The sequence below is a fragment of the Rhinichthys klamathensis genome, unplaced genomic scaffold (assembly GCF_029890125.1).
Source record: "Rhinichthys klamathensis goyatoka isolate OS25496 unplaced genomic scaffold, OSU_Roscu_1.1 h1tg000281l_1, whole genome shotgun sequence".
NCBI lineage: Eukaryota > Metazoa > Chordata > Actinopteri > Cypriniformes > Leuciscidae > Rhinichthys > Rhinichthys klamathensis.
This window is the reverse complement of record NW_026606800.1, coordinates 8,090,527-8,117,686: the sequence shown is the minus strand read 5'-3', so window position 1 is coordinate 8,117,686 and position 27,160 is coordinate 8,090,527. Positions and strand designations below refer to the sequence as shown.

At 41.3% G+C, this 27,160-nt stretch overlaps 1 protein-coding gene across 2 annotated transcripts in view; it reads right to left on the bottom strand.

Moving 5' to 3' along the window:
• hmcn1 (hemicentin 1) overlaps nt 1-27,160 on the bottom strand; it is a 122,999-nt gene that overhangs the window by 61,028 nt on the left and 34,811 nt on the right. For both annotated transcript variants that reach the window (XM_056269530.1, XM_056269531.1), the window contains exons 11-16: nt 16,507-16,776; nt 3,314-3,455; nt 3,103-3,230; nt 2,785-2,898; nt 2,523-2,681; nt 6-200 (exon numbers count right to left, since the gene is read on the bottom strand). In XM_056269530.1, the coding sequence (XP_056125505.1) occupies nt 6-200; nt 2,523-2,681; nt 2,785-2,898; nt 3,103-3,230; nt 3,314-3,455; nt 16,507-16,776 (1,008 nt within the window). The remainder of the gene's footprint in view (nt 1-5; nt 201-2,522; nt 2,682-2,784; nt 2,899-3,102; nt 3,231-3,313; nt 3,456-16,506; nt 16,777-27,160) is intronic.

Sequence of the window (27,160 nt, the reverse complement as noted above, 5' to 3'; positions counted from 1 at the left end):
CTGACTGGTGATGAAAAGGCCCCCATCAATTTTTTTAGTGACAGTACTGGGACCGCGGTGCTGAGAGAAGAGTGAGACATTGTCATCTCGTCTCCAGGAGAGCTGAGGTTCTGGGTGGCCTCTTGCATGACACGGCAAGGTGACGTTCGTGCCGATATCAGCAGACAGATCTGATGGCTTTTGTGAGAACTGAGGAGTAGCTGTGGAATACAGTTAAAAGATCGAATAAAGAACAAAACAGTAGTCTGATTCATTTATATATACAGTAGGGGTCTTCAATAGACAGTTAAAGGGGTCAAATAATGCCATTTTTGTACAAGTTAATATGAATCTTTAGGGTCTAAATGAAAACTTTGTAATATACTTTTATTAAAAATTTGAATTAGTATTGTAAGAAAACACTAATATAACCTGGTCAAAAACAGCTCTAAATGATAATGAGCTTTGCTCAACCCCGCCCAGTGCCGGCGGTATGGGGGGGCATTGGGGGCAATGCCCAATGTATTTGATGCCCCCCCAAATTGAATTATGATATAATTTACAAACTAATATCAGTTTAATTTAATTCACATTTCAGTGAGAAATAATAAAAATATATGTCTACAAACTTCCCATTAGCTGAAAATATAATAAAGTCAACATAAAACCACAGTGTGGCGCTGTGAGGAAACCCCCCCCCCCCCCAATCACGCACGTTAATAATGAATGAAATGTCTTTCAGTTGGCGCGAGATTCCTGGCTGCATTCAAAACAAAGCAAACAGATGAAAACGCTCCAAAAATGGACATTACAAAATAGTTCAAAACCACAGTTTCTCCTTCTACGTCGATTAACGATAAAGGTAACTACATGATGCTTTTTAATAGTAGGCTACTGTAAACGCTTATGTTAGAGCAAAGCAGAATAAAGATGTATAGCTTTTTTTTTTTCTCTTCCGCCAGTGAGATAGCAGTAGCAGTTAAACTATATCCTGTCAGTGAGAGACGGTGTGCATGTTCGTTAGCTTTGTTTATAATAAAAGCTGTGGTCAGAGTCGGTCTTGCAATTTTTTTGTATAGGCCTTTATTTAATCAACTTTTTTGCACGTCTTGCAACAATGTGTAATGGTTTATGTGTTTATTGTATGGGTTGCATCACTTCATGGTAATAGCTAACAGAAAAGGCAGTAGCAATAATAAATATAGGATATCTGATATCCGAAAAAAAGTCCCCATACAGTGCCCACCCATTGAAAATAAATGCCCCCCTGCTGAGCGCAGTCTGGAGCCGGCTCTGACCCCGCCCCTCTGTTCTTTGGGCTGTTTTGACACATCTGTGCAACCATATCAATTTGAACCGGAGTCGGACCCGGAACAAGATGACGGCCGCAAAGAACTTCTTCTGGAGGTGCAGCAGGAAGATGAATAGTTGGTACCGATTATTTTTTCAGAAGCAGCTTCTTAGCAAAACCAGCTCATACTGAACCTCGTTTATAAAGCAGTCTGGTGAGAAATGATTCGCGCAAAGCATCGACGTTGATCGTTGGGAATATTCCCTTCGAAAACAAAACTCAGCCACTGCGTCTTCAGCGGTTCGGATTAAGGAACATCCAACTGACTGCTGTGTTCGTTATTACACCCAAAAACAGAACACCACAATCGCTTAGACGCCATTCTGCTCCAGCGTATCAACAATAGCGGACTATGATGACAGCTTGCTCAGGGCGGGTCTGTGTGGAAATGCTGCTGTCAATCAACAATCGTGGGAGGGGCGTCCGATTTAGTGACGTCACAAAATCGAACGGCTCAATTTGAGGCAGGGGAAATATAAGGAGATTAAAACAAAAACACTGGATGGATTTTTATCATTATGGTTGTGTACAGGCACTGCCAACACACATTTCAGTACAATCAACTTGTAAAAGTGCATGTACCATTAAATGACCCCTTTAAAAGACGTCAGCCATAAAAAGGCGTCCCCTTGCCACGGACTTGAGACTAGCTTGGAATTTTCTTACTCAAAACACTGCCTGCTGCTGCTTCTGATTGCTTTTAGAGGAGAAAGCTGCCCATAACTCCTGGTCAAGAGTTAACTTTCTCCGTAATAATAGCTTACTGGCGAAATAGATTTGCCAAACAATTCGGTGAGTTTCTGGGTTTGTGCTCTGGAAAGCATCAAAAGGTTTCTATTTACAACGTGTTTTTGCAGCGTTGAGGAATGTAGCCAATCACAAACATATCTGTTGACTTCTTGAACACAATGGCCCATCAGGGATGTTTAAGTTAGAATCCACGCATCCAGTGGCGAGTTGAAGTTCTGCACGTTGGCAAATCCTCTCATCATAACAAAACAAAAAGTGTAGGTTGTGCGGTGCCACGTAACTAGATAGTATATTTTAAGGAAATGTATCTAAATATGTTTTTAAAGGGGTAGCACATCTCCTTAGCCTTACCCTGGAGTTGGTTCACCCTCCACCTATATGAGTTCAGCTAAATGTCTCAGTCAACCCTAATTCGAATAAAGGGTGTGTAATATAGCCTTACATCCCACATCCAGCGTGATGTACCCCTGTGCAGATCCAGCTGAGTTCACCGCCACACATGTGTACTCTCCTGCATGTGTGTCCAGAGTCTGCTGAATGCTCAGAGTGCTGCGCTGAGGGTCTATACTTAAAACTGCAGATGGCTTCAGCTGAATGTCACCTGAAGATCAAACATACAGTACATTAGGGCTGACAGTGCCAAAACAGAAGGTGTGCATAAATGACAGTAGGATGTCCAGAGGTTTAGGAGGACACTAGCTGACCTTTGTACCACAGGACATCAGGATGTGGAACTCCCGTGACCCTGCACTCCATAATGGTTGTTTGTCCTAGACCAATCAGCAGGTCAGAGTGAGGGACTGTCACCTGTGGAGACTCTATAGAGGGGAAAAGATCACAGGAAACCTAATTAAAGACTAGAGTATAACCATAGGGTGGGACTGAATGAGTCAAATGTCTCACTTATTTAGTGTTGTGAGAAGTTTAGCAGTAAAAAAAAATCCCAAATAACATTTTAGACTTTTGGTTTGGGATTTTTTGCTTTCATTTAGTGGTGTTACACAATTTATCTCTTTACTGACCGACGTAGCTGACAAAAGCAGTTTGAGTGTCAGTTCCTGCCACATTACTCGCCAAGCATCCGTATGTCCCAGCATCCTTTGGCCCCATGTTCCTGATGACCAGTGTGCCATCAGTGGTCATTCTGTGCCTGGGTGAGTAAAGCATAACAAGTTAGGAACACTACAGTAAAGGCTAACAAATAGAGACAAAAGTAAGACTTGTATTTGTTACCTGCTGGAGCCCATAATGAACATATCATTGTGTATCCACACCACCATGGGTGAGGGGTAGCCTTTGGCCGAACACCTGATCCAAACTTCCTGACCGGTGCGGAACGTCTGGTTCCGAGGGTCAACCGTCACCACTGGTGGCTCTAGTATGAAAATGAGGTGATCATGATGTTTGATAACATAACCAAATGGACCAGCTGTTTCTAAGACAAGTTCTGCTAAATGTATCTGTAGCAAAGTTCAGGGAAGAAGGAGGCGGGAACCGGAGAACAATCAAATAAAACTTTATTTAAATAAAATAAACAAACAAAATACCGAAAATAAAATATAAATACCTGCCAGCAGCCCCTCACGGACGACTGCTGGCTACCAAAATAAAATATAACAAAATACAAACAAAAGCAGGCCTGTTCCTCTCTCGATCATCCACCCCGTCGCTCCCCTTTATGCTTCCGCTCCTCCGTGAGAGATGCGAGACCGGTGTGCTTCACAGGTGCTGCTCATTAGCAATCGCACCACCGGCCTCGCGACGTTCTCTCACGTCCCTCGGCCGTCCTGCTCACCACAGTATCTTCGTTGCTTCTTGCACTTTTCAGGACACTTTCAAAGTGAAATGTCCAGTGAGCTAAAAGCATGTTCAGTTTGATCCGAAACAGATGAATGTAAATCTGGCAACGTTTTGTCACGTTGGTTGATGTATTTATCGTGGCAGTTCGGAAATGAAACGCTAAACCCTACCTTAAACTTAACTGAAAAATGTCTTTGCTGAAGCAACCATGCCATTTTAGATTGCTTCTTCAAGTCTTTGATCTCTTTTATTGTGAATCGTACTCGAGAGCTCTGCATCACAAATGTAATGCTGTATCAGGTGAGGCAGCGAGCAAGTTTATTGATTTGAAAAGCTATACATATTGAGCTGGTTATGTGATGCAAACATCACAATGTATTGCTTTAGAAGTCATGAGCTTTGGTAAAAGTGTTTTGAGGTCATAACACAATATTGTGCAAAGAACCGTGTGAAAATAAGTCTTTATCAATCATAATTTGTGTGAAAAGGAATAAAAGTTGTTAGTGTTTTACTGCCACTAGTGTTCATTTCAGCAGGAAACTGCAGTGAATTGTATATATTGGTTCATTTTTGTAGTTTTGCAGAAAGGTAGGTAGAGGCATGTTTTTGAAAGTTCTTGGAGTGAAAAGGACTGATCACTGTACTAAAGTAAATTTATTATCAATCTGTCAGGTAATATTTGAAAATATCAAACAGTTGGATGAGATTTACAGACATTTAGAAAATATTTAGAAAATAATTACATTCACCAACCAATTAGTCATTAGTACAATCTTAACTATAGATGTGTGTTTGTAAAGAACATAACTGCATCGAAGTAATGTTCACATGTGGTCTCCACAATACCCTTTTAAAAAATTTCCTGCTTTACACCCATGATATGATTCTGAAGCCAGCCAAACATATTTCACAGCAATTCTCCTATCATTTCTTCTTTTTTTACAGAAACACTAAAGTGAGATTATTGGTTCCAGATTCTCTGAGCTGCTAAAGCAGAGGCATGCTCTTGATCAATTCATGATGTGCAGCCCCTGCTGAATGAGAGTGTTTTCTCACTGCTGAAGCCAATCTGATGCATGTCTCTACTGTTCTCTGACCTCCAGTCTCTGCTTGTCCCATATGCCAACAGAGCAGGATGTGACATCATTGGCAGAGACAGGAAATATACATCATAGCTCTGTTCCAAAACCTAGTGATCTGCCTATATAGGCAGCTTACTAGCTAACAGAAATAAACAGCATAAGTGAAATGGAACTGAAATGGAACCGCATAAGTAATTTTATTTAGAACGCTCTACATAGACAGCTACTCTGCGTCTCATTCAAATAGCGCAGGGGAGACTCGACATAACTGATTTCAATAGAGTTTGGCGTTAGCATGTTGCTAAGATAATGCTGCAATATGGCAACAAGCATAAAAAAACATAGCACATATATTTTAAAAGACACTTTCAAAAACATAAAAAATCTTACTAACCATAAACTTTTGAAAGGTATAGGCTAACCCTGACCCAAAATATTGATAAAAATAGTTTATCTCTTTCTCTCACCTCGTCTTCTACCATGAATTCGACCTTTGGTCTTCTACCTACTGACCTTGACACTGCAGTCTGGTATTGTTTTCTCTGTGAATACACGCAATGCTGCCTCAAAATATCAGGTATCTTAGCTATAATGAGATATTTTAGGGGGTGTTTACACAAAAAACTGACAATTTTTATGTTTTGGGTTTTGGCCATTCATTTCCACAACAAAGGAGTTTTGAGGGGGCTGAAAACACAAACTTTTGAAAACGGGTTTCAAAGTGGAAGTTTTTGGGAACAATACCATTATCGCCTGTAAACTACAAGAATGCGAATTTGTGAAAATGGTGATGTCATGCGCATGAGTATTATGTGTTCAGTCTATAAGCATGTAGTGTTTCTTTACAAAGTGACATCGCCAACTACTTGCCTAGAATGCACAGCGTTTTTACTTTTTAGTCATTTTCATGGATCTGTGTGAACGGGGATCGTTTTGACAATGTTGTCGACTGTACGCTAAACCTTTCATTTTCATTTCATTTCATTTATTGTTCTATTCTCTTTTCATGGTAATGCAACACAAAATACCACAAGAACAACCTAACAAATCCAACAAACACAACAAAAGTACATTCCATGACAAAAAGAACAGGAGTAGGATGAAGAAAAAAAATCTTATAAACTCCTACCCCATTCCTACAAAAACAAGATTCACAAATTAGATGACCTCACCGACATAAAATGACAAACACCAAAAATAGGAAATATATATACACACATATACACATACATATACAGACTATAGCCCAGACCAGATATAATCTACTTTCAATTATAACACATTTTTTCTCTCTTTGTTCATTATTATTATTGTTATTATTATTATTATTATTATCATCTATTAATACTAATTCTGCTTACATAATACTAAACAAACAAAAACAACAAAGATGTAATAATGGCAGGTTCAACAACCAAAATAACACCGAAAACATAATTGTTGTAATAATTTTATTAGTTTTCACATTCATCTTTATATAAATTAAGTATCTTTTGTTTATAATTATTTTTAAATTGTAAGATATTTGAACAACATTTTAGATCATCTTCTAGAAGATTCCATCTTTTCACACCAGAAACTGAAACGCACATTTGTTTGAGGGTATTTCCAGCAAAAGGTTGTTTGAAATCATTATTTCTTCTGCTTGTCTCACTATTTAAAGTAAAAAGGGTTTGCAGTCCATGTGGTAACAGGCAGTGTTTAGCTTTATAAACAACTAACAAAGTTTGTAAAGAAACCAAATCCTTCAATTTGAGTAGTCCTGACTCCAGAAACAGTCCTGTAGTGTGTTCTCTTGGAGCAACTCCATGAATTATTCTTAAAGCCCTTTTTTGCTAAATAAATAAAGGCACTAAATTTGTAAAATAAGAATTCCCCCAAATCTCCAAACAATACATCAAATATGGCAAAATAAAAGAACAATATAGGATTCTCATTGCCTTATAATTTAACATAAACTTTACTTTACTCATAACGGCAATGTTTCTACAAATTTTATTTCTTACATAAGCTATATGTGACTTCCATTTAAAATTTTCATCAATGAGTACACCTAAAAACCTAAATTCTGACACTCTCTCAATAGTTATTCCATTAAAACTCAAACTAACATTTTCAGAACATTTTTGATTTGTAAACAACATAAATTTTGTTTTACTTAAATTTAATAACAGTCTATTTTTATTAAACCATTTCTGAAGTAGGACCAATTCTTGTTCAATAGTTTTCATTAGTACGTTTAAGTTTTTCCCCGATGCAAAAAAATTTGTATCGTCTGCAAAAAGAACAAAACGTAAAATCTTTGATTCGTCACAGAGATCATTAATAAATAAAGAAAATAATTTAGGCCCCAGCACAGAACCTTGAGGGACTCCACACTGTATGAGTTCCAACTTAGATTCATGGCCTATATACTCTACATATTGTTGTCTATTTGCTAAATAACTAATAATCCAATTTAATACTACACCTCTAATTCCATATGTCTGTAATTTAGATATCAATATACCATGATCAAGAGTGTCGAAGGCCTTTTTAAGATCAATAAAAACACCAATCGTATGATTTTTATTCTCCAATTCTGTAGTAATATCTTCTGTGATTTTCAACAAAGCCATAGTTGTTGAGCGGGTGCTTCGAAACCCAAACTGATTATCGTGTATCAAAGAATTTTTTTCAAGAAAACAATCAAATTTTTTAACAAAAAGCTTCTCAAGAATTTTTGAAAATTGTTCTTGAAAAACGTAAAGGAATTTTTTTTTCCGTTTTTAGTACATGGTTGTCGTGTAAACGTGCCCTTAGTATGCAGAATAAGTTGCCTACCTTTCGGAACAGGGTAAAACGCTGTAGGCAGATCACAAGGTTTTTGGAACAGAGCAAATCACTGCTACAAGTCAGTAATATGGCTAACATTACACAATGTTGTAACAGAGATTTACAGGTCTTCTACTGTATTTCAAATGGAAAGCTTGACAGGGATGAGTGATGTAATTTCCAGAACCCCACTTTGTCATGATTAAAGTGGACCCAAAACGAGACCTGTCAAACAAAAAGAGTCTATTGTGCAAGGGAGAGCCATTGTGTGTTGCATGCTCAGGCAGTTAAAGCATTGCCGTTGAGAGGTCACTTTGTGTCTAGTAGTAAAGCTGTAATTATCCCAAGTCTTAGTCACTAAATTGTACTCTAATAGACTTGGTCTGCCTAAAGGCCAAATTTTAACAACTCTCTGACGCTAAGCATCACTAACACCTCGTCATCTACGCTTTTTTGCCTGAGGCTACTATAATTCAAACAGTTACTATGTTTCTGTAAATTGAATGTCTACTGTATGCATATTAAAACACATTTTTAGTATGCAAATCCTGTGGCAGCAAGGTCACTTAAAACAGTGTAACTGCAGTAAATATCAAAATATTTGTTTAGACGTTAACACATTTACTGCAAAATGTTCAAACTGTAACTTCATACTTCATGGCAATGTAAATGGCAAAAGTAGTTGGAATACCCAATATTAAATGGCTAAATATTATTTGGGTCTCTGGACCCTCTAAACACATAGATGTATATCTGACTGGGACCGGGGTTGTAAACGGTGTGTGTGGACAGTACAGGTCAAAGTAAGTAATGTTGTGTAAAGCTAAGCATTAGGGCAGATGACTCTGTGGATTGGCCAGGTAACACTATGTCAGCAGTCCCACTTCAAAGGGCCCCTAATGACTAGGACAGCACAGGAATCCCAGCAGGTGGTGATTACACACACACACACACACACAAAAGCCAAAGACTGACACACAAAAAAAATACGAAGTGGCCTAAAGTGTAGCAGCAGAACAAAAATAGAGGGTACGGGAAAAGGAAGCAGAGACTGATAGACAGGGACAAGCAGGCAGAGACAAACAGAAATATTTCTTTAAATATTTTAACACAAAATTAGAGCTAATACTATTATTTCTATTTCATTTAAATGTAATTAGATTATTATTTCAAAATGGTGTGTATATGTATGTGTATTCCATGGAACAAATGATTTGGCCAAGCAAAGCATTTTTTACTATGTCAATAAAGCTTCTTGAATCGTAAATACTGAATTTCGAGAGATAAAGACAAAAAATTATACTGAGGCAGAGAGAGAGAGAGAGAGAGAGAGAGAGAGAGAGAGAGAGAGAGAGAGAGAGAGAGAGAGAGAGAGAGAGAGAGAGAGAGAGAGAGAGAGAGAGAGAGAGAGAGAGAGAGAGAGAGAGAGAGAGAGAGAGAGAGAGCAGAAACCAAGACAGAGCCAAAAAGAATTAAAGTGTGATGCAGGGAAAACCAGTTCCTCAGGTCTTGGGAAAGAATGTTGTGGAAAACAAAGAGACTCATCACTCAACAATGAGGTAAAATTATACAGTTTATGTCACTCCCGCTCTACTGTTAATAAAATTCAAACCCGGCCCTCAGGGGCTTGACACATTTAATCATCATAAAAGACAATCTCAAGTCACATCTATCCATCAATATTACCTACAAACCACATACTTTCAAATCAAAACAGCTTATTTTTAATTCATTACAACAGAGCATGACTAATAAAAAATTGCCTCAGTATGAGAAACAGAAAACAAGCCTTGATTCTGTAAGCAATATGCAACACTTAAGGTCAGTGAGGTCACATAATTAATCATCTCTGAAGCTCAACCGAGTCTTTTATCACACTTATCTTTGGTTGGGTGTTATGAGACGTTTTCTTAGGGGCCATTCAGACAGAACACAAATTTAAAAAAAAAAAAAATGTATTTAGAACGCTGTCATGTGCGAGATGCTGCAAAAGACGGTGAGCGCAACAGCCAAACTTATCTGTCTACAGTATGCTTACACAGAAAAACAAAGGAAAAGCAGCACAGTGGAATGCAAAAACACGTTCTCTGTGAACGACTTATTAACCCTCTGGGGTCTAAGGTGTTTTTGGGGTCCTTGAGATGAGTTGACATGCACTGACATTTGTGCTTTTTCCAGTTGCTTATAAATATATTAATGGCAAAGGTGTCTTTACACTCTATTTAGCACAAACAGGGCTACCATATGTGAGCAACATGTATGTACATGTTTGTATTTTTGAGAGAATATTGTTTACTCTCACCTAAAGGATTATTAGGAACACCATACTAATACTGTGTTTGACCCCTTTCGCCTTCAGAACTGCCTTAATTCTACGTGGCATTGATTCAACAAGGTGCTGAAAGCATTCTTTAGAAATGTTGGCCCATATTGATAGGATAGCATCTTGCAGTTGATGGAGATTTGTGGGATGCACATCCAGGGCACGAAGCTCCCTTTCCACCACATCCCAAAGATGCTCTATTGGGTTGAGATCTGGTAACTGTGGGGGCCATTTTAGTACAGTGAACTCATTGTCATGTTCAAGAAACCAATTTGAAATGATTCGAGCTTTGTGACTTGGTGCATTATCCTGCTGGAAGTAGCCATCAGAGGATGGGTACATGGTGGCCATAAAGGGATGGACATGGTCAGAAACAATGTTCAGGTAGGCCGTGGCATTTAAACGATGCCCAATTGGCACTAAGGGGCCTAAAGTGTGCCAAGAAAACATCCCCCACACCACCACCACCAGCCTGCACAGTGGTAACAAGGCATGATGGATCCATGTTCTCATTCTGTTTACGCCAAATTCTGACTCTACCATCTGAATGTCTCAACAGAAATCAAGACTCATCAGACCAGGCAACATTTTTCCAGTCTTCAACTGTCCAATTTTGGTGAGCTCTTGCAAATTGTAGCCTCTTTTTCCTATTTGTAGTGGAGATGAGTGGTACCCGGTGGGGTCTTCTGCTGTTGTAGCCCATCCGCCTCAAGGTTGTGCGTGTTGTGGCTTCACAAATGCTTTGCTGCAAACCTAGGTTGTAGAGTTGGGTCCGAGTCCACCTTTGTGGAGTCCGAGTCAAGTCCAAGTCCTTAACAATCGAGTCCGAGTCCAAGTCCGAGTCCAAAGAGGGCCGAGTCGGACTTGAGTCCGAGTCCTTAACATCCGAGTCCGAGTCGAGTCCGGCCGAGTCCACAAAAATTTAAATGATTTGAAATTGACCTTTCACAAAGACCCGCCCCTCTTAGTTACTGTTGCTATCTCCGATAAGCCATTCCGCTCTCACTTCACATGTTCTCACACAGTGAAAAATATATTGCGGAGCAAAGAGGACACTGACAATGTGCCAACATACAAGACAGAGCAGCCTACTTTTGGTATGAAATAAAAGTTAAATTATTTTAATATTTTTTTTTTTAAATAATTATGAAATTCAAACAATAAATACTGTTTTGTGGTGCTTTAATGTGTAGGCCTCAGTTCAAGCAGCACATGAACTGATAATCTCTTCTAGTTATAGCACAAATTAAACATGAATGAAAATCAGAACTGCAAAAAGAAATCAATACACACCATTTTTTGGTCTCACCACTGAGCTCTTAAATTAATATTTTAAACCTTATAAAATTATTGCAATGTATAGTCACAGTGATACGTTTACCTATTGTACATCTTTCAGAATCTGCAATGTCAGAATCAGAATCTCAAGAATGCAACACGATGCATTAAGAGCCAGTGGGTACAATTTTTAGCAAGATGATGTGATGATTAAATTTTTCTAATATTGTTTTACATGCTAATATCTTTTTTAGCCTCTGAAGGGCAGGACTAAATTAATTAATTAATTTCTAAACAAAGTAAGAACAATTTACACCAATTTACATTGTTCAAAAGTTTACACCCCCTGGCTCTTAACAGATGCTTCCTTCTTGAGCATCACTAAATGTTTGCAGGGTTTGTAATAGTTGTGCGTGAGTCCCTCAGTTGTCACCAGTGCGAAAAGATGGATCTCACAATCACAGCCACTGCTAGTAAGGAGTCAAATATGAAGAAGATGCTGGAAAAGCAAAGAATGTGCAGGAGCTGGAGGATTTTTCCTCATGAACAACCATTACAAAAACAAAAAAACACACACAAAAAAAACAGTTGTGGATCATTCAGGTAATGGCACACAATATAAAAAACAAGTTAATTTGTCTTGTATTTTGTGTTTGTATTTTTTCTTGTGGACTAGGCTATTAAACATCTGTTATGTAAAAAAGCTTTTTCAGTGCAGTACTAAACAGAACAATGTTTTTATGATCCTTTCTTATAAATAAATAAAAATTACATTTTGGAGATTCTGAAAGGTGTTTGTAAACTAAAGTGTAAATGTACCAAAAATCATAAAACTATTAGACGCCAAAATGTTGCTATGGTTACTATGTCAATCATCGCAATTTCATGACTCACATGACTAAAATTTGGCGGATTCACTCCCACATTTAAATGCATTTATCACTCTTTATAATTTACTGTGTGAACGTAACCACTGGTCCTCTAGAAGCACGAAAAACAAAACTATTAGATTGTCAATAGCGCTCCCTTTAAGCCATCACTTACTTACCGCGTTCTGCACTCTCCCTTAAACTCTCGTCATAAACACTGAAGTTGTCCGCACTGCACAGTGAATCTCTCATTTATATCGCGTCTAGACTTTGTTGATTATGAGGGGATTTGCAAAAGGATAAAGCTCGTGCTGATTCTGAACATACATTTAGAGCGAATTCTCCGCATGTAGACTAAAACGCCTCTGATTTGCCACTGTGTTCATGCGCTTAATATACATGTCTGTGATTGGCTACAATGCTCAACGCGGAAACAACACAAGTAGTTTCGTTTCGTTTTTGAATAATTTTTGTGTCCTCTAGTGCCCGGACTCGACTGGACTCGGACATTCTTCCGAGTCTAAAATGTCCGAGTCCGTGTCAAGTCCGAGTACAAATTCATCCAAGTGCGTGACAAGTCCGAGTTTGTTCAAAATTGGACTCGAGTCCGAGTCCGAGTTCAAATACCCCAACTCTACTCGGTTGTAACGAGTGGTTATTTCAGTCAAAGTTGCTCTTCTATCAGCTTGAATCAGTCGGCCCATTCTCCTCTGACCTCTAGCATCAACAAGGCATTTTCGCCCACAGGACTGCCGCATACTGGATGTTTTACCCTTTTCACACCATTCTTTGTAAACCCTAGAAATGGTTATGCGTGAAAATCCCAGTAACTGAGCAGATTGTGAAATACTCAGACCGGCCCGTCTGGCACCAACAACCATGCCACACTCAAAGTTGCTTAAATCGACTTTCTTTCCCATTCTGACATTCAGTTTGGAGTTCAGGAGATTGTCTTGACCAGAAACACACCCCTAAATGCATTGAAGCAACTGCCATGTGATTGGTTGATTAGATAATTGCATTAATGAGAAATTGAACAGGTGTTCCTAACAATCCTTTAGGTGAGTGTATACATGGTTATTGAAAAAAACTAAAACTTAAAGTTTCTGAAATAAGGCAAACATTTCTAGTAATTGTGTAGTTATTAATTCTCATACTGTATTTTCAGAAAGTTTTGGAATTTGTATCCTCTCCCCAAATTTGTCACTAATAAAACACAAAAAAATTTGTTTTTTACAATTATTACAATTACAATAATTACAATTACAACAACCATTACAATTTTACTAATATTTCAAGTGTAATCTTTTTTTGTAAAAGGTATATATTTTATCATACATATTTCAAAGGTAAGGATTCATTAGTTTGAATTTTGGAACAAACACTATAATAAAATCTTAGTTGATAATTCGATATACCTACTTTATTTTTGACAAAACATCCCATCCTATACTATTTAACATATGAGCAGAAATTGGCGAACAAAAGCTTATTTGATGTGGCAGTAGTCTTTTTTTTTTACAGTAAAAACTTTATAATTTATCCAAAACTAATCAACGGAATCTTGTCTTAACATTCATATTTAGTCTGTAACATATCGTGTTTATGATATATAGCATATAAATGTTAATTTGCAGTTTGTTGCTTATTCAAAGACATTTTATTTCAACATATTTCAGTCTATTTTTACTCATCTCAGTAGGCTATAGCAATATAGTTTGGTCAAAGCTTGGTCGAGTGTGAATGAACGGCACAGATGCGCGCTGTACAGCTGTAGTAAACAACAGCACGCGCCTGTGCCGTTCATTCATTCATTCATTCACACACAGACATGCGATTCATATTTAAACAGTCTTTTGCGGTTTACAGACACTATTCCATATCGCGATTAGAACAAAGCACTTAAGAATAAATAACTTACTACAATAACTTACAGCTTGATGCATTGCTCCTCGAAATGAAACTACCAGCACTTCTGAGGTAAAATTTTCCAGGATTATTAGATAGTATTATTCCTCACAGTGTAGCAAGACGACGTAAAGTAAATGATTCTTATTAAACTTGATGTGTTTTATCCAGCTGTTGTGGGCGTTGACACGTATGCGTGGCTTGCCTCAGATTATTTGCGTTTGAATAGCGCGCGGTTTCAGTGGGCGTGGTCACATTAAAACTTAATGAGCTATAATGAGCTGAAAAGAAAACGACTGACATATCTCTCTTTTCATACAGATTACATTAAAGCTGCAGTCCGTAGCTTTTTTAAGTTACAAATAATCCAAAATAATTATATTTAAAAAAACTTATTCTGCCAGTGGTCAAAACTATCTGCTTGCCATAGCTAGATTCAAAACGGTTAGCTTGTAATAATGATTTTAATTCCAGTGGTACTGGTGGGTTTCCGCGGGAAATTCGAGCATGTCTTTGTGTCATTACGTCACACCCGTACACATAAAGAAGGAGTTTCGGCTAGCCGGCTATACTGCGTGTGACGAGATGTTTAGATGTATAGGCTTTTCTCGCAGCACTTTACATAATTAAACTTATGGCATCCAGAAAGATCCAAACAACAATCATCAGTGTCAACTAGAGTTATAAAATAGCTGTTCAGCAGTTATAAAACCCAAAAGACTTCGTACTTCGGATTTAAGGTGGCTAGAGAAAGAGAAAGAAACCGTCTCATGCGAACACAAGGATTTAAACATCGGCGGGGCTTTTGAAAAGTGCGTGAACTCCGTGTTTTGAAGGGGTTCAAAACGGAAGAAGAGACGGCTTTTTTCTGCTGAACAAGTAAGTTTAGACATTTTAATAGTTCAATCGTGTAACAGTACGTTTTCTTAATTCACACAGTTATGGAGTTTCCTTTGTTGTGCCTTTCTCGTTTTGCTATTATGGAGAATATGAATTCTGAACTACACAGGTAACCATAAAACACATTAAATTTAACATTAGTCACGCAATGCTGATGTGATGTTAACATGAACAATTTGAGAACAAAGTAGGCTATAATTTGCACGGTTGCTGTAAATCGCGTTGAATAAATCTAACGAAGCTTATCATGTCGAATGCTTTTTCCCCCTAAGTTGGTCAGAACAAAAATGGATGTTACTTACTTGTTCAGAAGACATTTTCTTATGAAAATTCTTATGTTGGTCAAACTTTCAAAAAGTGAATCTGTGATTCTGTATGACAGTATCCACACAGCGCGGTGACTGACAGCACCACTCGCCTCAAAACACTGTGTTCATCCGCGCTGTTTCATGCCGATTTACAACCCACGTAAAGATGATAATTCCGCGAATCACTGCAGTTACAGATTTCGAACAGAGAGATGGCGACAAAGAGGAAAAGCTACGGACTGCAGCTTTAACTGAGTATATTTGTTTTTTATATAAATTACTTCATTTAAAAGAAAAGAATTCAAGCTTCATGCCTGTGTGCCTGTATTCCTGCTTGACTGAGTATTCGCTGAGTTACAGTTCATTTTTGGACGCGTTTCAGAATGGACTTCACTGACTGAGAGAACGCAGAATTCGCATTATGTTTATTTTTCTTTATTTGGCGAAAAGCACAACACTTTGTTTTTATTGTGAGTATCCACAAAAAAAAATAGAGACTTAACAGGATCTAATGATGTACAACATGTAAGATCAAAATCAACAGAGTATTTAGAGTCTCTTTTGCACTGATAAGAAAAAAAGCGAGCTGGTATCGCCGGTGCGACCACCGACCCCAGAGGGTTAAACTTCAGTTCTGTTCTGTTAAAAAGCCCATTTCTCTTTTCATTTGTGATATCATTTGTCATTTTTCTTTTGTACTTAAAAGTTATTTTACCCAGTGAGAGAAAGCAAAGTGATCTGCCAGCGTTGTATACTGTCAGAGGAAGTCTTCTTAATTCTGTGTAAGAAAGGGGCGCAGAGCCTGTTTCAATGGAAACTGCAGGATCGCAAACAGTGAGCAAGCCCGGCATAAATCACTTTCACAAGTGCTATAAAATATTGCAGTGAAATACTACAGAAAGGATGCAGTGAAAACAGATCTTGTGTTAGAGAGAAGCGGGAGAGTGAACTGCCAAAAGCCCAGTGAGAATAGCTTTTTCTATGCATCTAGAACTAGAATTGAAGTAAAATGAGCAAAAAGTTCATTATGATTGCATTGGAGCAGAACGAATATGCAAGAAGTAAGCTGCTCTCAACAGTAAAACTGTTGTAATGATCAATCTTTTGTGGCTTATTGCTTTATCAAAAACACAAACACACTTACCTTGCACATTGAGGTACACACGAGAAGCGGAAACTCCACCCTCGTTGGCTGCGTTGCAGGTATACCAGCCGACATCATCAGGACTCACTCGCTGGATTTCCAAGGACAGGTTGGCGGTGACACGTATGCGATGGTCCAATTTTGCATCCACGTCCCCTCTCTGCCAAGTCAGGTTAAAGTGCACCGTGCTGGTGACCAGACATGTCAGAACGACATTTGCACCAGGATACGCTGTCACATTGGAGGGCACTGTGATAGCAGGAGGAGGCTCTGCACAGACACAATGAGTCAAGGAAATGTGATTATCAATCTCTTTATCCTGGAGCAATTGAATTCAACAGCCTAATTTGAATCCATTCACATTCACTAATTATTTTCCAGACCTCTCTGAGTTCTCATAAGGTCTTTGGATGTCTGTGAACTCAGCAGACCTGACAGTTTGTGCAATGAGTCTGAAATGTGAAGGGAAACGGGGAGGGTGATGACAGATGTGTGGATTAGGGTATAAGTGGGGAATTTATACAGGAAGACACATACATTTCATAAGGGAGGTTTTCTCTGGTACTCCTGCTAATCGTGTCACTGGCCCAGCGACAGCACAGTCGGGGAAACAGCTCAGAAAATGGGACAGGGAAAAGGAGACATGTCTGTCTTGATAAACTTTTGGTCAACAATGAACCTATAAGAAAAACGTGACTTCTAAGTGATCATTCCAGCTGAAGGGGAATGTCAGATTCCACGGTAACCCTGGGTGTTATTAAGGCTGTATCTCACCATAAAGCCAAGACAGCAGAGTGGAGCCGGAAGACAGGAAGTGAGGCTATTTGTGCAAGGAGTTTGTGTAAGCACTGTCGGGGACAGTGTGGTGTCAGGTTTCCAACAACGCCACAATGCCATGAGGATACAGTCCTGTTTATTTTTGCAGTCCTTGTTCAACACAAAACCAGACATTGAAATATTTCTCTTGTATTGAAAGGAACAGTAATATAAATCTAATCTGTCTTTCAAGTACAAAATCTGATTGCAGTGACACGAGGACATTAGCAGTGTCTCAAAAAGTCTAGTGAGCTATCTACCTAAACAGATTTTTTAAGCATGAAATTCAGTCCGATATTCGAATACGATTTGTCCGAAAAAATGTCAGATGAAAATTCACTTTCTGACAGTAGGTGTCACTTATGGAAAAGCAGAAATATTTTGTGTTACCCTGGTACACAAAGCACTATACATACTTTAAGAGTCGCATTTGCATGCATCTAATAGGCAAAGGATTATATACTGTAAACAGACATGAATTTAGACTTGTTAGGAGTTTAAATGGATATTAATCTTTACTGCTAGAGTGCAAATAACTTTTATCAAAAAAATTAAAGCTGAACTTGTGTAATTTTTGTGCAACTAGCATCACAAAACTGAATTGAAAAAATAATTTCTTGAACACATAACCACTCACTTGCATGCATGAGATTGTTCATGGGCAACACATGTGTTACACAGAGCATGAAGTAAACCAAAGATTATAATGGGCCATTTCATCTGAGGAATCCAGTGCTCTCTCCACTTTGGGTGAAATGAGGGCAGATTTTTGGAACAACGCTTAAATCTGAGTGGATCACATTTGGATTCTGGCTGGGTGAATTGAACTCACACACATGTAAGTGGACTTATGAGAAAATATGAGAGAGAGAGCTTCTAGGCATGTCAGATGTGTGATATCTCAATAATTTGCCTCATGCGTATTCCTCATATGTTATCTATTACGCAGCAGTGTATAAGGTTGAAATATCTGACCGTTCAGTCATGCACAGAGTTTAGCAAAGGCAGCATGCTTCAGTGCTCTCCTAATGGTGGGCATCTCCCTGAATCTTTGCAAACATTGAATGATTCATGTTCAACTTTGTTGTAGTGTATACCTCATCATGTCTGTTAAAGGTGATTTCCATTACACGAGAGTAGATGTTAAAACTTCATGCTGATTTGTACTCGGCTTTCGCCAAGATAAGCAAAACTAAGACGTAGCTTTACAGTAAACTATGCTTCTCCATCCATTTACGCTTCTTTCCATAAGGTGGTGTGACTCCCCTTCTGTCCGGCGTTAACGGCAGCAGTGTACTTGGCGCGTTAGCGCACGCGACGGCTGCAACTACAGGACCAGCACGACAACCGTCTGGATTGAACCGAGTAGGGGACATCTCTAGGGTCTTCAAGTGGGCACCTTCCGTCCTCAGTGTTTCGTCGACTAGCCCACGACACCTCAAGAGGGCTCGACAGTGACTCTGGCGTCCCAGAGTCACCCCCCTCCGTCCCCCACTCAACTCAGCCCAGCTTACTGACCTCTACATCCCTCCTGCTGCTGAGACCTAACCACAATCTCACAATCTCTCCGCAACCCGACCATACGCGCCAACCCGTTTGACTAAGGCTGTCGAGCCCCACTGGTGCGTTAATATGCAGTTTCAGTGGACAACGGTTCCGTATGGCATACCACCTACCGCAAAACACAATATCTGCCCAACCACCCGTCATTCACGCAATATCCACAGGAACGTATACGAACAAACCAACAGACTCTTCAAGTTTTCAAGAAGTCTACGAAACCGTAGCGTGGCGGCCTGTACACAGCCAGCTAGAATCTTTCCGTCTCAACTACAGCCAGTTGCTGCTCCTTTCTGCTGCTTTAGATAAGTTCTTTACTGTGCGACGCAACTCTTGGCCACTGAATCCGATGTCTCTGAGGAACCGGGTTGTAGAGTGTGCCACAAAACCTCGACAACCCACTTCCACTGGATAAACCTGGACTCTCCATCCTCGCTGTTCTGCTTCAGTGGCCAGATGAGCATACCGCAGTTTCTTCCTCTCATATGCCTCATCTACCGCATCCTCCCATGGCACTGTTAACTCTATCAGTTGAACAATGCGTGCTGATCCAGACCACAAAACAATATCTGGTCGTAGGTTAGTGGTGGCAATCTCAGGTGGAAAAATAAGCCGTTGGTCAAGATCAGCCAGCATCTTCCAGTCCCTAGCAGCTTCCAGTTGTCCTGGGCGAGAATTGGTGTTAACAGCTTTTCTTGGTGGTTGCTCGCCTGGGTGGAGGAATATTGTCTTCTGCGTGTAATGTTTTGCTAGAACAGGTGGCAACTTATTGGTCATGTTACGCTTGCCTTCTAATGCTAAAGCCAAACATCGCAATACTTGGTCATGGCGCCAAGTAAACCGACCTTGGCTAAGAGCCACCTTACATCCTGTCAAAATGTGCCTTAATGTGGCAGGTGATGAACACAAAGGACAAGAGGGATCCTCTCCTACCCAGAGGTTTAGGTTCTGCGGTGATGGGAGAACATCATATGTTGACCTAATAAGGAAACTGATCCTACTCTCTTCCATTGACCAAAGGTCTTGCCAGCCCATCTTACGTTGTTCCACACTCTCCCATCTCATCCACTCTCCCTGCTTGGCCTGGGAAATGGCCTTTATACACCTCATCCTCTCCTCCTGCTGTCGCACCTCGTTGACTACCAGCTTCCTCCTTTGAGCTGGGCCTGCCTTGTGCCATTTAGGAGGAGCTAAACTGAGCCCAAACCCCCCTCTCCCATGCTGTACCTGTCCCACGATATCCCTAATTTGAAGGGCAGCCTTTGCCTCTACTACAGATTTCTTTGCTGACCACTTTCTACCAGTTTTTAACACAGGGGCTGCCTCCCTTACACATTTGTCGCGTGACTCTACTAAGGTCATTTCCAGTCTGACCTTGGCACACTTGAACTCCTCGGTTAAAGCAGAGACTGGCAGCTGCAATATTCCTTTACTATAAAGTCCTACTCTGCTGAGGAACTCCCAACCATTTCCTGATGTATGAACTTATCAACACTTCCAGCTTATCCACTGTTGTCAAAGAAACGTCGTACACGGTCAGTGGCCACAGCAACCTCGGCAGTAGACCAAACTGAAAGCACCAGAGTTTTAGTTTACCAGGTAGAGCACAGCTGTTTGTGCTCTTCAACCCTTCCACTGCTTGTCGTCTAACTTCTCCCACCCGAACTGTGTCCTTTAGATCCCCATCGTACCATCTCCCAAGACTCTTCACTGGCTTCTCAGAAACTGTTGGTATTGCCTCACCATTAATGAATAATGTTTTATCTACTACCTTTCCTTTAACTATCGAGATGCTCCTTGATTTAGAGGGCTTAAATTTCATTCGTGCCCATTCAATATTATCTGTTAACTTCCCCAATAACCGATTAGTGCAGGCTACTGTTGTAGTCATGGTTGTCATGTCATCCATGTATGCTCTGATTGGTGGTAGTCGCATCCCAGAAGCCAAGCGCTCTCCTCCTACTACCCATCTTGATGCCCTCATGATTACTTCCATCGCCATGGTAAAAGCCAGTGGAGAAATGGTGCATCCTGCCATTATTCCAACCTCTAGGCATTGCCATGCAGTGCTGAATTTTGGAGTTGAGAAACTGAATTGCAAATCTCCAAAATAGGCTTTCACTAAATTTGTTATTGACATTGGTACTCTGAAAAAAATCAAATGCTGCCCAAAGAAGCTCATGTGGCACTGAACCATATGCATTAGCCAAATCCAGGAATGTCACATGGAGCTCCTTCCTCTCCTTTTTAGCTGACTGAATTTGTTGCCAGATAACATTGATGTGTTCTAAGCATCCTGAGAACCCTGGAATGCCCGCTTTTTGAACTGAGGTGTCAATGAAGCCATTCTTTAAAAGGTAGGTGGACAATCTCTGGGCAATAATGCTGAAGAAAATCTTACCCTCAACGTTTAATAGTGAAATAGGACGAAACTGACTGATGCTTGTAGCATCTTTTTCTTTAGGTATAAAGACACCACCTGCTCTGTGCCATGCTCTAGGTACAACCTGTTTTTCCCATGCCACTTTTATCAATTTCCACAGAATTCGCAGAACTCCTGAAGCACTCTTGTACACTCTGTACGGAACTCCATTAGGCCCTGGAGATGATGAAGCCCTTGCCTTTCTCACAGCCTGCTCTACCTCTTTCCACTTAGGTGCACAGACCTCCATTTGGTATTCTGGTGGGTTGATAGGTGGTATGTCTGATGGAATTGACATAGGCTCATGCCTTTTTGCATCTGTATGCGTGTCCTCCAAATATCTCTCTAGCTCAATCCTAGATGTTTTTAAAGTGCCATTCTTCTCACTGGTGAATAACTTCTTTACGAATTTGAATGGGTCTTTATAGAAATTAGCCCTCGCACGTTCCTTCTTTTTGTAGCGTTTCCGTAGGCGCTCAGCTCTGCGTAATGTTGCCAGCTTATCTTTGGCCCTTTGTAAGAGATTGAGTCCCTCCTTCTGACTTTGTTCTGCTCTTTTCCATTGCTTCCTCAGCTGTCTCCTTTCTCTAACTAACCCTTCAATTTGTAAGAATTTATATCAAATTATCCAAAAACCACTTGTACAGTGTTATATATTACTTTCAATTATGTACTTACATTATCCTAAATGTTTCCAAGAATTTGTAAATTCAGAGAAATTCATTTTAAATAGTGCCCGTCCCTTGTCACTTGTCGCCTGTCAATGACGTAATATTAGCGTTATCCCTGGTTCTGTTTCATTCTTACTGACCACCAGAGGTAGTGTAAACACTATGGATTATCGCAGCGCCAGCTAGATAGGTCGAGAGAATATACCAGCAAAGTCACGTGGCGTGACGTATGCTGAGCCCTGGAGGGTAAAGCTATAGTAGCTCAGCACTCTACCTCTTTCGCTTTCTCGCCTAGTTGAGATAGGTTGTATTGGTTGAGTGACGCGCTGTCAAGTGCAGCTTACAAGAGCAGCGAGATTCGTCCTCACAAGCTGTGACAGCGCGTGTCTACGCCATTTCAAGGATTTGGATTTTCAAGGATTTGGATTTAAATTAACGGCACTTGGTGAGTTTTGTTTTTTCATATTGCTTCGTCTGTAACACTCTGTGCCTCTCGGTGCAATCCGGTGGCTTGTGTTTGCCGCGCTATGAGTTAACGGTCTCCCGTTGACATAAGTTATCTACTTAGAGTGTTTTTTCCTCGTATCCATGTAACACTTTTTGTCCCTCGGTTCAATCCGCCGGCCATTTTAGACACTTTTTATCTTTTTTCGTAAAATTTTTTGTTGGTATTACCTGTCGGTTCACCCGAGCTAATCGTTTTATTTTATTTTTATCATTTTTTCATCCCGCTTAACTTAACCTTACGGTACTATCCGAGGGTGTTATTAGCGAGTAACTATGGCTCACAGCTCGATAGCCACTGGTTTTCCACTGACTTGTAAGCTGTGCACTAATAATCTTCTCCCTGACGACGTTCATGACATCTGCCCGTCGTGTTTGGGTGTTCAACATCTGCGAGAGGCTCTCACGGACCCGTGCATGCACTGCAGCCTTTTGCCTATGTCGGAATGACGGCTCCGTCTTGCCGAGTTAGACCCTAATTCTACAGTGAAACTAGGGCAGTTAGATGTAGCCCCTTCGCGCACTTGGAAGCGCAGTGCGTCGGCGGCAGCTGGTGCTCCCCTCCCAGCTAAGAAGGCCAAATCGCGAGATGATGAACATTCACATGTTGAGAAAGGTTCACTTTCTATGACGGTGTCGTTGCTTTCTTCAGAGATGGCAGAGCTGAAACGCCTGCTTCACTCACTACAGCCGGTCACATCTGCTACACCTGTGAGGATGACACAGGAGGATGAGAATGTTCAAAACCAGGGAGCTGGGGAAGGGTCTCTTGATTCCCCTTGTTTTTCTCATCGTTCAGAGTTTGATGTGCTTTCTACAAGTGCTTCAGATTCCTTTTTTCACGATCATGGGGATCCTATGGATGTTGCTACACAACCATCACCTCAGGCTGTTTTCACTGGTTACCCAGCAGCAGAGGGCTCTAGTGGGGGGTCAGTTCAGTCGTCTGGACAAGCCCAGTCCTCCTCCGATGACACTTTGGCTGTGCTTCGAATGGCAGCTGCTCGTCTAGGACTTGATGAGTCACCTGTCCAATCTGCACAAACTAATGTGTTTTTCAGACAGACCACAGCTGCAACTTCTTTTGCCATGCCACCATGTAAGGATTTTGTGGCTGAATTCTCAAATGCTCTCACTGGTTCTGGTCCACCTAAGCGGCGCTCAAAGATTGCTCGAACGCTAGCATCTATGGCTGAAGCAGATTCTATCGGGGGTGGGTCGTGCTCCGGAAATAGAGCAGCCTGTGGCAGCTTTGGTGGTCTCTCCTGATGAGGCTCTACGAGGGAATGTGCGATGCCCCAGTGCGCAATGCGTTCGTACGGATTCCTTGCTAAAAAAGGCATACGAGTCTGTTGCCTACATTACTCGAGCAGAAAACACGATCTGCCAGTTACGTCTTGCTGCCACCAGTACGCTGGAACCTGCAAATGCAGATCCCTCTATTTCACAATTTCTGCAAACTGCTCTGTTGGCAACAGGCCATGTGACCCGCGAGCTGGGTAGTCTTACAGCCACGCTTCTGGCAGCCCGCCCCCAAGTGTGGCTTGCCCAAGCACGACTGCCAGATGACTGTAAGAAAACCTTGAGAGATCTTCCTTTTGTTCCCGGGCATATCTTTGGTCCAAATGTTCCGGAACTGTTGGAAAAGCGGGTAAAGCTGTCTGAAGCCACTCGTCAGCTGACACAGGTGCAGTGCAACCCTACCTTTAGGATGCCAGCGGTTCAGACCCGACATCACTATGCCGCATCAGAGCAGCGTTTCCGCGGGCACGCTACACCTCAGTCACAGCCCCCTCAAAGACCTCGTGTTCCTGAAGATGCGAGAGTTTTTTCCCCACCTCATCGACAGTTTCCAGGAGGGCCCCGTCAGCGCCCCCCCGCCCCCCGCGACCACTAAAAATCGCACGCGTAAAGCCTGAGACAGTCAGGCCGGCGGTCGATCGTTTTTCTGTAGAGCAACGAGATCCCGCAGGTCTCTATGGTTGACTCACGAGATCCTGACATGGTGTCAGCCACGACTCGCTTCACTGAGGGCAGCTCATATTCCAGAAGTGTGCAACCAGACAGCAGATGCTCTTTCCAGGGATCAAGTACATCCAGGAGAATGGAGGCTTCATCCAGATGTAGTGCAGGAAATCTGGCTACGATTTGGAAGAGCAGAGGTGGATCTTTTTGCTTCAGAGATGACCACCCACTGTCGCTTATGGTTCGCAAGGACAGAAGTGTCGAGCCCCCTGGGCCAGGATGCGCTGTCTCACGAATGGCCGAACTGCCTGCTTTATGAGTTTCCACCTACCCCTCTGTTATGGGAGACATTGGACAGGATCTCTCTGTGCAAGCACAGAGTGTTACTCGTGCCACCACGATGGCCAGCCAGACCGTGGTTTCCTTTGTTGCTGAGACTTCTGACAGGAAATCCATGGAAGCTTCCCCCCAGGAAGGACCTCCTCTCCCAGTTGGAGGCCAGTGTCTGGCACCCGGACCCGGCTCGTCTGCAGCTTTGGGTCTGGCCATTGGGTTAAATCCTTCCCTGGAGCATTGTGACCCTGCTGTTATTCACACCATCTCTAATGCTAGGGCTTCTTCCACACGACAGATTTATGCTTCCCGTTGGAAGCTTTTTTCTGCATAGTGTGAGGAACGGGGTCTCGATCCTGCAACATGCGACATTCCGCGTGTCTTAAGTTTTCTTCAACGTTTACTGGAGGAAGGAAAAGCAGCTTCCACGGTGAAAGTGTACGTTGCTGCAATTTCTGCATATCATGTTTCAGTTGGTGGCTCTTCTCTTGGCTCTCACCGTCTTGTCTGCAGTTTTCTGAAGGGCGCACGCCGTCTGAACCCTGTTCGGAATCCTCATTTTCCTGTGTGGGATTTGTCACTCGTACTTGCATTCCTGTGCTCACCCCAGTTTGAGCCCTTGCAAAATGTTGACATTAAATGGTTGTCCTTGAAGACTTATTTTTTGTTAGCTATTGCTACTGCGAAACGAGTCAGTGAGTTGCACGCGTTGTCTGTTAGTGAACTGTGCTTGCGTTGGTTACCGGATGGCTCCGGGGTGGTTCTACGACCCAATCCTTCTTTTCTTCCGAAGGTCCTTCTTCCTCAGTTCATAAATCAGCATATTGAACTGGCCTCCTTTCAGACTTCTTCAGGGTCCGATTCAAGTGCCCAACTCTTGTGTCCTGTTCGGGCCTTGAAGTGTTATGTGAACTCTACTGTTCAATTTAGACGGTCAGACCAGTTATTTGTCTGGGATGGTGGTGTGAAGAAAGGTGCTCCAGTGTCGAAACAGAGGTTGTCGAACTGGATAGTGGAGACCATTACGCTGGCTTACAAGGCGGCAGGGAGACCACTGCCCTGGAGACTAACTTGCCATTCCACTAGGGCCATTTCATCTTCATGGGCTGTTTTTAGAGGAGTTTCCCTGGTGGATATCTGCACTGCTGCTACCTGGGCTTCTCCATGCACGTTTGCCCGGTTTTATAAGGTCAACGTTGCTGCTCATCATGCCGTTAGTTCTGCGGTTCTTCTGGAGCAGCCTTAATTTCATCAGGTGGGTGGCATTCCTCATGACTATGTTGGTATGTGTCATCCGTGTTTACACTGCCTCTGGCGGTCAGTAAGAATGAAACAGAACGCTAGTTACGCATGTAACTGTGGTTCTGTGAATTCTGGATGACCGCCAGAGTTCTCTGTCACTCGGAATGCGCGAGAAAGGCGTACCGAGGTAGAGTGCTGAGCTACTGTAGCTTTACCCTCCAGGGCTCAGCATACGTCACGCCACGTGACTTTGTTGGTATATTCTCTCGACCTATCTAGCTGGCGCTGCGATAATCCATAGTGTTTACACTGCCTCTGGCGGTCATCCAGAATTCACAGAACCACAGTTACATGTGTAACTAGCGTTTCCGCTTGTACTGCCATAGTAACCATGGCGACAGATGTGGACAACTGCGTAACGTCTAGCGGCCCTGCTAGCGGAACGCTCACGCTGTTGTTGTTTCGTTCAAACATTATGGACCATGGCATGCAGACTTTGAGACAAAAGGAGAACTAAAACAAGAATCAATATCAGCGTGGCGTTTTCGAGAGCTCCACACGTCCGCAACAAACTTCGCTCTTGCATGTACTTTATTAGACAGGTGAGCAAATCTACATAAAACAAATCAATGTTATATAGCTCAACATGATGAAATGTTAGAATATGATCAGTATGTTATTATAATGTTGATCTAGCTTACTGCTAGTCTCATATAGCCAACAAACTAACACATAGAATAACATTATAACTTTCAACACACTCAAATGCTGTTTAGTATGATAGTGTAACGTTAGACCAAGTGAAACAGCGCTGCGTTACCTCACAAGTTTAATTCGTCAAATAAACTGACCAGTTTAAGTAGTAATTCAGCACTTGCGGGTAGTTCGGTGGAATGAAATATCCTCATTCCTTAATATCCGCGGGACTCGCGTGTGACGCTGATATCTGTCTTTCATTAGCAATCATCTGCTTCATACCACAGTCATGTTAAAAGACATGAATGTTTTCATTCATCCATAAACATTATTAGATCCTTCAGAATGACGGCAAGTTCCATGATTCCGCTGATCACAGCGTCATCAATCTACGCCTTTGTTATTGTAAGACGCTAGCGACCCCTAGCAGTGAAAAAAATTACAT